This window comes from Chelon labrosus (assembly GCF_963514085.1).
Source record: "Chelon labrosus genome assembly, chromosome: 5".
Classification (NCBI taxonomy): domain Eukaryota; kingdom Metazoa; phylum Chordata; class Actinopteri; order Mugiliformes; family Mugilidae; genus Chelon; species Chelon labrosus.
The window spans coordinates 12356420-12371128 of record NC_140341.1 but is presented as its reverse complement, the minus strand read 5'-3'; the positions used below and the strand labels follow the sequence as shown (position 1 = coordinate 12371128).

General features: G+C 43.9%; 1 protein-coding gene across 1 annotated transcript in view; it reads left to right on the top strand.

The window, feature by feature from the left end:
* Window positions 1-1042: 1042 nt before the first annotated feature.
* The window catches only part of LOC311487751 (phospholipid-transporting ATPase IH-like), a gene marked incomplete at both ends in the record, with an annotated part of 30551 nt that continues 16884 nt past the window's right edge, over window positions 1043-14709 (top strand). Inside the window, 5 exons of the mRNA XM_084544115.1 lie at window positions 1043-1081; window positions 9291-9413; window positions 9664-9753; window positions 11215-11295; window positions 11956-12063. Of these exons, the coding sequence (XP_084400241.1) occupies window positions 1043-1081; window positions 9291-9413; window positions 9664-9753; window positions 11215-11295; window positions 11956-12063 (441 nt within the window). The remainder of the gene's footprint in view (window positions 1082-9290; window positions 9414-9663; window positions 9754-11214; window positions 11296-11955; window positions 12064-14709) is intronic.

Genomic DNA, 14709 nt, shown 5'->3' with positions numbered 1-14709 from the left:
TACACCTATATTGTTTACCTTGTGTGTTATGTACTTTTTTGTAGTACTTTTTTACTACTGGCTGAAGGTACAACAATACATTTCACTGTGCATTGTACTATGTATAACTGTGCATGTGACAAATAAAAACCTATCTTATCTATCTTATTTTATCTTATTATTATCTGATAATCCCATTTTAGTCAGTGGGCTGTAAAAAACACCTTTATGTTTCATTTAATTCAGTTTAACAGCTGAATAAACACCTTTCTAACACTGTTTCATCATAAAATGAACATTGCAACAGACAGTAATGAAGGGGGATTTAGTGCTGGACTGTTATGTCAGATATGCATTAATTTTCACTGGTGTACCTAATGTTTTGACATGTGAGTTACAGTAGTCAGATATGTATAATTACAGACTGATGTTGAGTTTCTTCTCCTTCTGGGGCTCCTGCATGTTGATTATTGTATTTACTCCAGTGCAGTATTCAGACCATAACACTATGGGATGCAAGAAGAGATCTCAGTGCGCATGCGCAGCGTCATTGTAGTCTTCTGACGGGCTGAGCTCCGTGGACGTTTCGCAGCGGCGCCGCTACATCGAGGGCCACCGCCGTTAACACAGAGCGGCACACACAGACCAGCCTCCGTCAGGGACCATCCGCTGCGAGAATTATAAAAGCGTTCACTTTACGGCGAGAAGCCACAGAGTCGAGTTTGGAGGTTTGGAGGTTTGCAGGCGGTGAAGTTTTCTCCTGCAATGTAGCCAGCAGCAGCGGCAGCAGCAGCAGCAGCAGGAGGGAGAGCGGGGGTCGTTGTAAATCGCTCGGTGGCTGCATGGCTCTTCCCAGGGATGCCATGAAAAAAGCAGTGAGTGACTGAGAGACCGCTGCTCCTCGCTATCACACAGACACGGCGGCGGTGGTGGTGGTGGTGGCGGTGGCGGTGAGCGATGGATACTGGTGAAAAGATCCACATCAGGTAGCGCTTTACGAAGATCCAGGGAGAGCTGAACGTCTCTGTCGCACAGTCAAGTCGCCGCCGGGGCTGTCTAAAGGATGGATTTCACCCTGCTCCGGAATATCATCCGCAGATACGTAAGGCCCCCTCCTTCTGTCTGTCAACAACAGTCACAACTGTAGCTCCATGTCTGCAAACATGCATCTAACATGTTTCTAATTTCTGCACATAACCCGTGTTGCAGTTTTGATTTTCCAGGGGGGGGGGGGGGGGGGCTTAAGCGTGGACTCATCTGCAATGATAAACATTTCACTCCAGCCGCTTTGGCAGGCCGTGGACTGTGGGGCTTCACAATGTTTTTTTGTGGAGCTGAATGGAGAATGTGCCAGTGGCTACAGATGCAGTGAAGGCTGGTGAATGTGTAGAATAGAAATGAACTTTGCTGGCCTTATTTAAGTAATTCCCGCCATGCATGCATAAACTATCCCCTTGCTTCCACTGGCACAAGTCTGCAGAGGAAATAAATCCCAATTGGGACTCAGAGAATTGAGAGGCCTCGTTGGCACTCACACACTTTGCAGCAGTAGTAAATTTTCTACCAGACGCACCGGCTTGTCCTCACATCCGGCCCGAGAGGAGTTGTGCGAGTTGAACAAGACGTTTTCATAGAGGGGTCAGCGAAGACACACCATTATCTTTAATCAGTGGTCAGAGCAGGAAATAGCCACATAATAACAATGATCCTGTAACTGCATTACTGGTTGGCCTGGTGGTCTGAACGGGCCGGCGCCTTCACCAGCTTCTGATTATCCAGCGGGACAGGAAGCAGCTGGTTGGTGGGCGGTTGATTTAGAGACAATAAAGTGTCTATAAGGAACACACACTGATTGTATTGGTGATGCTCGTCAGTTCTGGTCACTGCTGGTGTACTGACACATCTGCTATATACGGTCAGTGACCCTCTCACCTGACCTTAAGTCTGGCTCAGGTGCTGTGGCGTTAACTAGAGGTGTAGGTGTTTTTCTTGTTTTGTACAAATCACCGTGCATGCGTGCGCAGCTGGAGAGATGCTGTGTCCGTGGAGCTTGATGGATGCTCCAGCAGGGCTAATGTCAGGGGGGAAATCAGATCCACTAGTGAGGAGGGGAAGAGGAGGGAGCAATGGGGGTCATTGAACACGCCCATCATCGCTCACCCTTCTCCCTTTGCATCCTCACTCTGAAACAGTATATGAAGCAGACGAGGAATTAATCCTTAATTCAATTATCTGCATATTGATTTAATATCGGAGGGGTGGATGATGTATATCTGGGCCTCTATCACTCGTGCATCACCTTCCATTAACCCCGGCATATTCTGAACAGCTGCTGCGGTAATGAGGCTACAAAAATTACATCATGCAAGGTGATTAACTTGTGATGTTAAGGGAGTCTAAACCTTTTCTCCGGACGGAGAGAGCAGTGCATTCCCATCAAGGTCACTGCCTAGACGTAGCCGGCGGCCAGCCCTTTTCACAATTTGTTTTTCGAGAACTAAACTGATTAAGTGAGCCTTCATCACACATTAATAGATGCATTTCTAATGGGGAAGTTTATGAGCCTTTGAGTTTGTGTCTTGTTTTCTCATTATCACACTGTCAGTGGCTTTTCACCTGTCCTTGGTGTATTTTTGGATGAGGGAAATTACACGTTTTCACTTCAGTTTCGTGCTTATTTCCCGCATTATAACACTGTATATTTATTTAGTGCAACTTGGCAGACTACACTGGAGATAAAATTATAAAGTCCTAGACTTATTTTGAATCGTTGTTCCTTGTAATGCTGTCCAGCAACCTTTTAAACTGGCAGAGACACACATTCAGTTCCTGACATTAAAAGACAGGAAGTTACAAAAATAGAAGACTGAAACATTTAAGCAACTTCCAAGAGCGCTGGAGAGTTCAAAAGTGTTTTTTTTTGCATCTAAAAATAACAGCTGTAAGACATAGATCATGATGCTTTGGGGTTAAACTATGAATTCACCTTGACCACTGGTGTGTCTGACAAAACTGCAGGTGAACTGAGCCTGTGCAGTGCAGAAAATTGTTTTGAACTTAATGGCGTCATGGTGTTTTGCGGTGCGTGAAGTATAAATGGGGCATTTTGTTGCATGATAACTGAAATCTGTTGAACTTTATTCATCCTGCTGGCATCAAACAACTTATTCTTGCATGTCGTCTAGTATGGCAGGAAGAGATTTTATTTATAACGCGTGTTTGCGTGTTGTGCGTATCAGCGGGTCAGTGCGTGGGTTACATGTGTGTCCGCTCGCCTCTCTTCAGTGCCCTTTTCACGTCTGGTAATAATAGCGATGGCGTGATGCCTCAGACCGGTGCAAACCGTGAGAACTGCATGAGGTCACGATCTAGAAAAGAAGGATGCTGGTATGTCATGCCATGTAAGACGTAAGAATGGGCTCGTATTCGTAAAGCTTCCCTTTTCATTTTCATATCCTCACGGCAACAGCATTTCAATTTCTATCTATATTATGTCCACTCTTGTGTTCAGTTTTATTTAGCCCCTGCATCCTGACCCTTCTTTTCATCTAATCTCTAAATGTATAACTGTTAACTCTGGCTGAGATGAAAGGTAAAGGCCAGCGATGTCTTCGTCTGATCAAAAAGGTGCCGGGGGTCGCAGTGTGCCGTAGGGCTTAAGAAAGGTTTCCAGCGAGTTTACAGCTCTTTGAGTGCCCGGGCTGGTGTTGAAAGGCAGCACACAGCCTGCTACATTACCACATTAGTTCTTGCTGCTACAAACGGTTAAGGGCAGTCTATTCCTGTCCGCTTTCCCCCCTCGGAGATGGTGCCCTGGCTGAGAGACAGCGGTGTTACAGTAGGTGACAAAAAACACACAGGATTTGTGTTTGGGCTGAGCTCTGCCCGTCGGCTCATGTGCGTATATCAGAGAAAACATCCACGCTGGCTCATAAGAACGATTTTTGGTTCCCACAGCTTCGCCCGGAAGACAAAAGTTTTCATTACAAAACCACGGTTTCAAACATCCGTTGACATGTGGATGTTGAATGCAGACAAAATGAGGGGTTCTGAGGATGCAGATTACGATGGCAGGAGAAAAAGGGGCGAAGAGAGGGAGAGGGAGGGGAGAGGAGAAGTAGCACAGCTGGATTAAAGACTTATGTAACTGTTGGATCACAGCGAGTCAAGTGGGAGAGGAAGCTGGGACAACAACGGAATACAAATTTTGCCATTTTAAAGTAATCTTCTCATATTTATCCTTTGATTTTGTTTCGGCTATACAGTTATTTGCGTCATCGGGCATCTGGTGGCTTTTGTCATGAGTGGTTCAGACAGTGTGTGCAGGCCAAAGGTCCTATTTTATAAAGATACATAAGAACGTACATAAGAAGAACATGACATAGCTGTTGCCAAATCCAGTTTCATCCATGTGCTCTTGAGTCCACATATAATGAAGCCTCCATGAGGTCCTGTTTCTTTGCATTATGAAGGTGCAGCAGTCTGTTGCTGCTTACTGTGTTGCCATGGTGATTAATGGCTAATGAGCAGCAGAGGGTGCATCTTGAACAGGCCTGCTTCCTTTTCAGCTGATCAAGGTCTTGAGGTGCCTTTTATCTGTGTTCAGTGCCACGACAAACTTCACAGCGTCTGTTAATAAGGTGTTGAATTGCTTTTAATATTCCCAAGAAAGATTCGCCCAGTGGCTGTGTTGCTTTGCTCGTTTGATTGACAGTAAGTAGTACCCATTAGATTAGTAAAGCGTGGCTCACACCATAAGGTTGCACCAGAGAGATAAATTAAAACTAGGAATGCATTGACTAGTGATTTACTAAATTGAACTAATTTGCCGATAAGACTTAAGAATAACAAGATAGTAACAAGAACAGCAAGTCATTGTGGCATCACAGACACAGACAATATATTTAACTGCCAAAGCTTTGCAGATGTAATTATTAAGAACAGCACACATTATAAAACACGCATGTTAAACAGTTAGTTGTATTATTCAGTTTAATATGAGCGGGAAATATTTGATATGCAAACCTAACCAATGCTATTTAGCCATGTAACGCTAATCTGCTGTTATTAGCATGATGTGTTGTAATCTCAGGTGTTTTGCAAAATGCATTTCGCAATATTTCTAGTTTGCATCATTATTAAACATCATTTTATCTAGTGTCAAGTCGGATTTCACTCCTGTTTTTTACTCTTCAGTCTAAATGGGCCACATGTTAGCAAGCTAACGTCGGCTTTAGCCCAGTTAGCAACATCTACAGAGTTACTGGGGGTATAATGCTGCCTTTAAATGGAGCTTGTGAGCTTGTGGTTACCGACATGGGAAGTCGTGTACACAAAATGATGGGCGTTCAAGTGCTACCATCGGCCATAAGTCGCAAGAACACATCTTTGGCAACTGTCAGTGTCTAGAAACCAAAGTTTCCAGCAGTTTAGCAAGCTAACGGGCAGCTAACGTAAGGAAATGCTAACTCATGCTGAAAGGATGAAGCTGTTGGGAGTATCATCATTTTGCTCAGATGAAGAAGAAGCTATATGACTGCGTTTATGATATATTTGCTTAACATTCACTCTTTCCATTTTCAATAACGTTAGCAACTTGTGAACCGGGACCTTATCAAAAATTTCCAGTTACAAGGTTGTGAATACCTCAAGAGAGGGGTAGTTCATGTGGTAATATTTAAATAATTTCTATGCAAGAACTGCTGTGTTTGTGCTGCGTGCAACATGTTCTAATGAGGAGGAGTTCATTAGGGTAGTCAGTGGAATTTGATCTGTGGGTTAATGAGAGATTCCTGCCTCTGCAGCGCAGCGTGGTGGGACAGCGGAGGAAGTGTACGGCTCGACCATTTAATCAGGATGGTTAATGGTGTATGTCTTTTATTACACCTCTGTGCCCGCATGGAGCTATATCATGGAGGCGGCACGGATAGATCATGTCACTGCTGGGGTCAGGGGTAAGGTTTCCCACAATGAAAATATATGCATTCGTAGTTCTCTGAAGCACGAGGGAGCGAAGCACCAGTAAATGGTTGGCACATTAATACAGATTGCCAGAACTAGAAATACTCTCATGGCATTTTTAAAAGCAGCGTTTCATATTTTAACAACAGCAGACCTGCTTCTGTATTCTCACATTGTGAATCCAGTTCAGACAGAAACCTATCAGAGAGAGTGCACCACAGTGCGGTCACAAACATAAAGGGAGAAGTTGCAGCGGTGGGATGTTTTGCTGTTATCAAATCCATCCTGCCATTGTGGATGATTGATGGTGATGTAAGAGCAGCCTCTCTTCCATTGTGGGAGGCCGTTTCATTGTTGTTAATAAAGACAAAGCCTCCGTGTCCCGCGAACAACCAGCAAGCCACTTTGTCTGGCGGAGAGGCAAAGTGAAGAGGGAACTGTGGGACGAGGGTTGATACGGATCAGCGGGGATTAATGATCAGATAACTACGACCCACAATGCAATCTCTTTGCTTCTTTCTCCATCTCTCTCTCTCTCTCTCTCTCTCTCTCTCTCCCTCTCCCCCACAGTCACATTGTCATAGTGTGACACTCGCTTGCCAGGAGATGGTGGGAACAAAGAGAGAAAACAGTGCAGAAGGAAATATGCGGGTATGAACGACAGAATCAAAGAACAGTGTGTTCAGGAGGCAAATGTTGGAATAGCGTTATATCGCTGTAGATATGCTGTAGGCTTCAGAAACGGCTGAAAGATACCCTTGAAATCAAAAGCATTCTATCAGGATTTATCAGGCAAATTTTTAGTTATTTAACTGATGTTCCACGGTGGCGCTGGCGTGAAACAAATATCTTCAGATGTATAAAACAACTTGTGTGGAATCATTAATTTAATCAGATAATATATTGATATAATAAGCTTTGATTCCACTTAAAGACTGTAAAGGATGCTGACTGGTCGATTGGATTTTGTATTTTAGCGAAGAGTCCCTACTATTCAGTCAGTGTCCAGCCCTGTGTGTGTGTTTTTTACGCGGATAATTTATTTTGCAGAATTCGACAGAATCCTAAATTTACCAGTTAAACAGACCTGGATAAAAAATAAATGTTTGGGGCTGTTGTCAGAGCAAGAGACGGAGCGTCCTTAATATCGAACATTCAGCGCGATCTTCGTTTAGCTGGATTATGACCTGGATGTTTGTATGTCTTTGTAACAGTTTGGTTTATTCAGTTACATATCCGTTTTATAAAAAAATACTTTCAAGCGCTACGTCATGTCAGCAGCAACAACTTCTATTTTTACTCTTTTTAATTCCAGACACAAGTTACTTTTCCGCTTGTTGCTTTATTTTTACAATTCTGACTTCTGATTTTCATTTCGCCGTAGTGTCCCCCCTCGTGTCCTGCCCCCGTTGCTGGCTTTCCACTCCACTTTCCATCTCTCCCTCTCTTTCCATTTCACAGTATCCCTCTGGGTCATGTTGCCCCCCTAATGTTTTGGAGGGGTCTCAAGTCGGCTCACACTGTTGGCTGCGTGTCTATTTTTACCTCACTGCCAAGCGCTTGTTGATCATGGTGGACAAGTTTAGATCTGTGACTCGGGGGTTTTGGCTATAGCTGCGTGGTGTTTTTGCCGTGGATGTTTGCGGGGTTCATCAGCCCCTGTTTAAGCTCCGTGTTCAAGTTTGGACTTCTTCAAACTTGTGGATTGAGGATGCTATAGTCACAGGATTACAGTGGGGAAATTTATGTCATGTGGACTGAAGACAATGCATTAAAAGTTTTGGCCACTGGCAATAACGAGCTAGGACTCTGCCAAAATGTTGAGGACATTTAAGGCAGTGAAGCGCTGCCTCCACTGAAGTGCTTGTTCCAGAACTTTTCTGCTAATGGTCAACACTTCTGCTTTGAGCTGTGTCAGGCAGGCAGCGTTGCCAAAGGCTACACTCACGCTGCCCACACTGGCCAAAGCATCAAGGGCCATGTAGGAAGCCAGGTGTAAACCTGAATGCTGTGGTCTCCTGACACTTGTTTTGTCTTGGCGCGCTCTCTTCCCTCAATAGTGCTTAATGAAGGACACCTTGGGGAAAAATATATACTATACTAAACTCCCAGAATGCACTCTGTTCGTCCCCTGGGAGCCACTTAAGTGTAATACAGATGAAAGATGATCTGACAGGTTTGCAAGTACAGGATCCTGTGTCCTCTTAATTATTTTTTTTATCAGTCAAGAGTAGATTGTAAAAATACAAAATACCAGTTGTTTCGGAACCGAAGTATTGGAAGGAGAGTGCCGACTACGGAAAGGCTCTGCAGGAAGAAGTGAAATGATAAATGACAAATCCACGCTAGCGTGACTCAGAGCTGATCCCACCTACACACATCAACGAGCATACACTCATCTTTCAGCCGAGGCTGTCTTGTGCCTGCAAAGTTGTTTGTTGAAATAAGTCACTGAAGTCATGCAGCGTAGTCGCTTGTATCGTTCTGTTTCTTCATTACAGTATTATTTAATCCTGGGCAGCTGGGCAGAGTTTTTCTAGAGACCAAAATAACAAACGTTTCCTATTTTTTATAACTCATACGATGTTCACTGCATGTATGATGAATTAAATGTGTTTTGTTTTTTTTTGTTTTTTAGTGCTGCAAGTAACGATTACTTTCATGATCAATTCATCTGTCCTGTTTTGACAAAAAAGAAGTATCATCAAGAAGTATCAGAATACCAAACTAGAGCTGTATACACCGCTCAGGCATAACATTATGACCACCTTCCTAGTATTGTGTAGGTCTCCCTTGTGCCTCCAAAACAGTTGTGGCTCATCAGAGAATGGACATGGGCCTTCTGAGGGTGCCCTGTGGTGTCTGGCAGCAGGATGTTGTTAGTGGGGGCCTTTGGGTCCTATGGATTGAGGGAAGGGTCCTCTGTGGATCATCCCACAGATACTTGATCACTTTGGGATCTAGTGAATTTGGAGGCCAGGTGCTGTTTTTCATGAGGATTTTTTTTCAGGCTGCATCCTGCTGGGGATGGATGCTGCCATTGCTATGGGTTGGGGGTGCTATAAGATAGTCAGTGTTACTCGCTTCAGTGGTTTTAATGTTGTGGCTGATCGGTGTATGTGTGCAGTGTACCACATACAGTTTAGCGCGACGGTGTCAGTGTATTTTCCCATGAGAGGCGATGTTGATTGCAGATGATGTTAACATTGATTTGAATCAGTTTGCTTAGAATCATACAGGTCAAATAATAACAAGTAGGTTATGAATTGTAAATGAATGATTCAACCCATTCTTTCCTCTCTTTACCTGTATTGCGATTTATATGTCAATGTCATCTCTTTCTTCATCAGTGTGTGGGGGAGGAGAACTGGGTGGACAGTCGGACGGTGTATATCGGGCATAAAGAACCCCCGCCGGGAGCTGAGGCCTACATCCCTCAGCGATATCCCGACAACCGCATTGTCTCCTCCAAGGTGAGCGAGCCCCAGCCCACGATTTAGTGTCGTAACGCAGTTTATCATCGTCTTTTGTTTCAGATTCAGACAAGCATGTAATCTCTTTTGTCGCCATGTTTTTAAGGATGACACACTTCACTTTTTTTGTGTTTGTTAAGCTGTGCATCACAGGTTCTCTCGCCAGAAGGGCTGTTATGACGTCTCATTGTTCCCCTCTCTGTTTTCATGCGTCTTGGTTGTAACTTCGCTGTCACTTCTGTCTCCGTAGTACACCTTCTGGAACTTCATTCCCAAGAACCTGTTTGAGCAGTTTAGAAGAATCGCTAACTTCTACTTCTTGGTCATATTTTTGGTTCAGGTAAGCAGTGATTATTTTATCCACCTGTCGTCGTTTCATCTGAGCATACAAGAGAGAAGCCCTAAGGAAATGCGCAAAACTCAAAAACCTTCTGAAGACTCAGAAGCTTCTAGAAAAAAAAAAACAGCTTTGCATTTCTAAATAATTTTCTACACAAAATTACCCCAAATTTAATTCTGTCTGCCTTTGACTCTCAAGGTATTTTATTGGCAGTTGTGAGGTTTAAGCGCCCCATTTTTCATGCATAAAGATGCAAAATAGCGCAGATTAGACGCCTGGATGTATTTTTACGAATCTGTATTTTGGGGTATTTTGAAGCATTCATTTTAGAACATAATTTTGTGAACTTAGTCTGCTTGACTTAACATAAAGTGAGGAACATTTACCCCGAAAACTCATGGTATGTCTAAACACAAAGCTAAAACAAATGTCAGTCAGAGGGGCTTGTCTGAGCTTTCTTAAAGAAAAGTTTCCACAGTTTCCAAAGTAAAAATCTAAACTTTCCACCACTCATTTAGAACTGAAGAAGCGACTCGGATGAGTGGTAAAACATCTGCAAGAAAACTAAAACAAGTCCTGTTGCCTTTTTTTAGCTTTGGTTTTAAAATACCACTGACATGGATGTCATGGATGGCAGTTCATTTTTATTTTCAGAAAACCGTAATAAACCTTCAAAGTAAGACAAATATTTTGAAAATGAATTGATTCCTTATGAGCTGGACATGCAATTAAATTTAAGGTATTTCATTGTTGCAAAGAGGCGTTGTCTCTTCAAGGTCTCAGTCGCTGTTTAGATCCTGCCCTCGTTGTTTCCTCGTTTCAAAACGAACGCAATTATCCAAGATTAACAGTTAAATCCTGCACCTGCGTCCGGTTTGAGGCTACCTGGATGAGGGTTACCGACGTAATATATAACTGTTAATGCCATATTATCCTGTGATAATGACTGCTCGGTGCCTTGTCTAAATCAGAACCTCTCACCAAATCGTTGACTAATCTAGCTGGGCCAAACTTTGAATAGAAGAGGAGAAGCTGCGTTCTGGGCTGTTCAGAGAATTTATTTACAAGGATGAGGCTGAGCAGCAGCTTGGGTCTTTGTGGGCTGTACGTTTTATCAGCAGCATGTGAAATACTACACCGCCTTAATGAGACCGACTGGGCATGACTCACAGCACCGGTGTTTGTATTCCTTTTACTTTTGTTTCTATACTGTTCTAATCTACATATCTAAAAAAAAAATGGTTCCTTTAATGGTAGAGGATATGTGAACTGGCGTACTTGAAGTGTGCTAGACTCATGTTTGATTCCTTATTTTCTGAAGCCTTTTCCCCTGCTGCACTTCCAAACTGAGCATACTTGGCATCCTCTCCCCTCTCCACCCTCCCCCATACTCTACATCCTCCTCCTGCTGTTCCTCTCTCTCTCTTTCTCTCTCTCTCTCCCTCTCTGTCTCTCTTGCAGCTTATCATCGACACCCCCACCAGCCCAGTCACCAGCGGCCTGCCCCTCTTCTTTGTTATCACTGTCACCGCCATAAAACAGGTAGGACACACACAAACACGCTCACGTTTCCGGGAAATATTGCCCACAGCGATCCACTTCGCACGAGAACTCCCAGCACACACACACACACTCACACACACACACACACACACACACACACACACACACACACACACACACAAACACACACTACCAATCAGCTGCTCTATTATCTGTATATACACATTCCTCTCCCAGCGAGGGGACATGCCATTGAATATGTCTGGTGATGTGGGAAATATGATAATGAATGGTCTCCTCTGTTAATCACTCGAGCTGAGGATCCCGCGCCCCTGGAAGATGCATCCCCTCTCTGCTGTGTCGCGGTACTGAGGGATAGGGCACTATCAGTGATAGATCGAGCTCTTCTGGCTGAGGAAGCCTGAGCTTTACCGGTGCATAAATCTGAAACATGACATGTTGGGTAGAAATCCAGGGAACAGGTCACTAAGCTTCGGGAGCACAATGCTAATTAATTACAGCTTGACTTTCACCTCTCTCCCTCTTTTTTTTTTTTTTGGTCTTGCGCTCTACTCTGGCCCCAATTCTCTCCGCACAATAATCCATATTCTCTGTTTCGCCCCGCTGCCGTCCAACACTTTCTTGTCCTTTTCCCTTACACTCTTGTTTTCTGTGCCTCTCTTGCCGTATCTCTCTCAGGGCTACGAGGACTGGCTCAGACACAAGGCTGACTGCTCCATAAACGAGTGTCCGGTGGACGTGGTGCAGCAGGGGAAGGTGGTGAGGACGCAAAGTCACAAGCTACGGGTAAGAATGGCCTCATTAGAGCAGTGTAGCACCTGAGGCCAAAAAGCAACACTGCCGTAGTGCTGCATAGCTCACTTTCTCTATAACTGTCGCTCGCGCCCTCCCTTCCTCTCTGCAGCTCCCTCTCACTTTCTTTCTTTCTTTCTTTCTGCCTCTCTTTACCCTTTTTTTTCTTCCCCGCCAATTAATTGCCCTGAAAATGTAGTTGGCTGTCCCCCTGGCGCACCACATAAGAGTCCCTTGGAAGGTGAGCAGGGTTGATGTATTTCATGAGTTAGGATATTCCTGGCATCATACCCCGGTGTTGTCTTATGTCATTCTGATGCAACAGCAGATCACTAGGCAGGGTTGGCTCAGTCTGCCTCTTGAAAATTATTTTAAACCCAGTGTTGATCCTCGTCATGGCTGCGGTTTATCATTAGTTGTTTTGTATTGTTACTGGCTCAAGTTTGTCTTTCTCACGTCAAGTTCAGCTTGACTCGCAGGATTTCCTGTATTTTGGACATTTGATCATAGTATCGTGAAGTTTCAGTCAAAACATTTCAATCCCAGTTGATTTGGTGACATGTGCAGCCACTGCCAGCCATTCTGTGTGTAGCTAAAGACAAGTCTGTAATGAGCAGGGTGCCGTGAAAGGAATTACTTCGCACAGAAGTTGAATGTTTGCAGCCTGTCCCCGGCAGCTCTTCACATAATAGCTCACTGTGGCTGCTTCCTCTTCTTCTTGTTCCATTACTCTCTGCAAACTGATCCACTATCAAAAAATGGCAATGCAGTTTTAACATAATGCTGACTAAACGCATCTGCGGTTCCTGTGACTGCTTCGTAATAAAAGTCCATTTGTGTTTTGCCACTAAAACGTGTTCAGTGTTAGGCTGCAGCAGAAGGAAATGTTCTGTTATCAGCAATCTCTGAACCCAGTGACAACCACTTAATTTAGCAGTCTGTATTTATACCCAGACATATTCATCAGCTGGTAAAAGGCTCGGTCATCATTGTGTTCAATGCCTTATTCTGTGATAGATTACGACTTTGACAAGTGACATTTATTTAAATAAAAGTCTCAAACTGTTACTTTAAGTCGTCTTTATTAAAGTGTGAATTGAGGAATCCACTCAGCCCGTGTTTTTTGGCTTCGCAGAAATCTAAATTCCTCTTTATTTTTAATTTCTGACAGATGAGCTGCCCGAGGTGTGTTTACTGCCCTGTGGTCAGTGTGTGTGTCATTTATAGCTGAAATGCTTTTTAAAGGTCACATGGCCACCTGTCACCAAATCAAGCAAAGAAAAAAAAGAGTTTGAAGATAATCTTGTGAAGCATCTCCGTACTGCAGTTTTAACATACATCACTGAAGCTGTAGTAAATGTTGCATGTGTTGGGGACTATGGACGTGGAGTCGACTCTAAAGACACCACAGTTCATGCCCGTGTTTATTGTCCCGAGGGAACATGTCACTCAGCAAGTTGTGGCTCATTTACGTATTCTGAGTAGTTTTTGGTTAACGATGGAAAATCTGTCACACAGAATAACAATCTAAATCTGGTATATACCGTAGTTTTGTGAGATTCAGGTTCCACCTGCAGATGTTCCTAATAAACCCCCAACTCCCCACCACCGACTACTACTTCTTGGATTTAATTTTTTTATGGTATCGTAAAGGCAATATACTGTACATGTCAAAAAAAGACAGATTGCATTATGAACATTATGACCACCTTCCTAATATTGTGTAGGTCTCCCTTGTGCCTCCAAAACAGTGACTCATCAGAGAATGGACATGTTCCTTCTGAGGGTGTTCTGTGGTGTCTGGTAACAGGATGTTGTTAGTGGGGTCCTTTGGGTCCTGTGGGTTGAGGGGAGGGGCCTCTGTGGATCATCCCACAGATACTTGATCAGTTTGGGTCTAGTGAATTTGGAGGCCAGGTCAACACCTTGTGCTGTTCTTCATGTTTTTTTTAGTTGTTCCTAAACTGTTTTTGTGTGTGTGCCTGTGTCAGGCTGCATCCTGCTGGGGATGGCTGCTGCCATCAAGTTATGCCTGATCGGTGTGTAGAACAATAGCAGCACGAATGGTAAACCAGTTATGGAGTAGACGAAATGAGACACTCATGAGTTTAGTTGTGGTTTCATTTACAGTTTTTCCTGGAGCTGAATGTCTTTCTGCGAAAAACCATGAACCAGCATCACTTAGCCGGTTTTCTTCTCAGCAGAAATATATCCTGTATCATCAAAGCGTGAATGAAAACAGTGTCAGATTTCCTCGTCGCCTCCTATGTCACTGCGTAGATACCGTATACTGTTTTTCAGTCTTATTTTACCGTTGTGTAGGCAAGTATGTAGTGGGTGCCGGTACATCTAATTTCTGCTGCGTCTGCGTTTGTTGTTGACTGCGCAGGGCTTGTGTGGGATGTTGAGGGTCAGATCAGAATATAGCTTCAGTACGGCTGCCAAGTCTTAACGGCTGCAGAGCGATGTAGTTTATGCAGTAGTTTTCCCCGTTTTTCATTGGCTGAGAAAGCCGTTCGACATCCACACGCACCAAAAACCAAAAAAACCCTTTTTATCTTTGTCTTGCTTTGTCTATCACCGTTGCTGTCCTTTCCTTCTTCCTCTCATCCTTCTTTCAGCCGTTCTCGCCATCTGTCC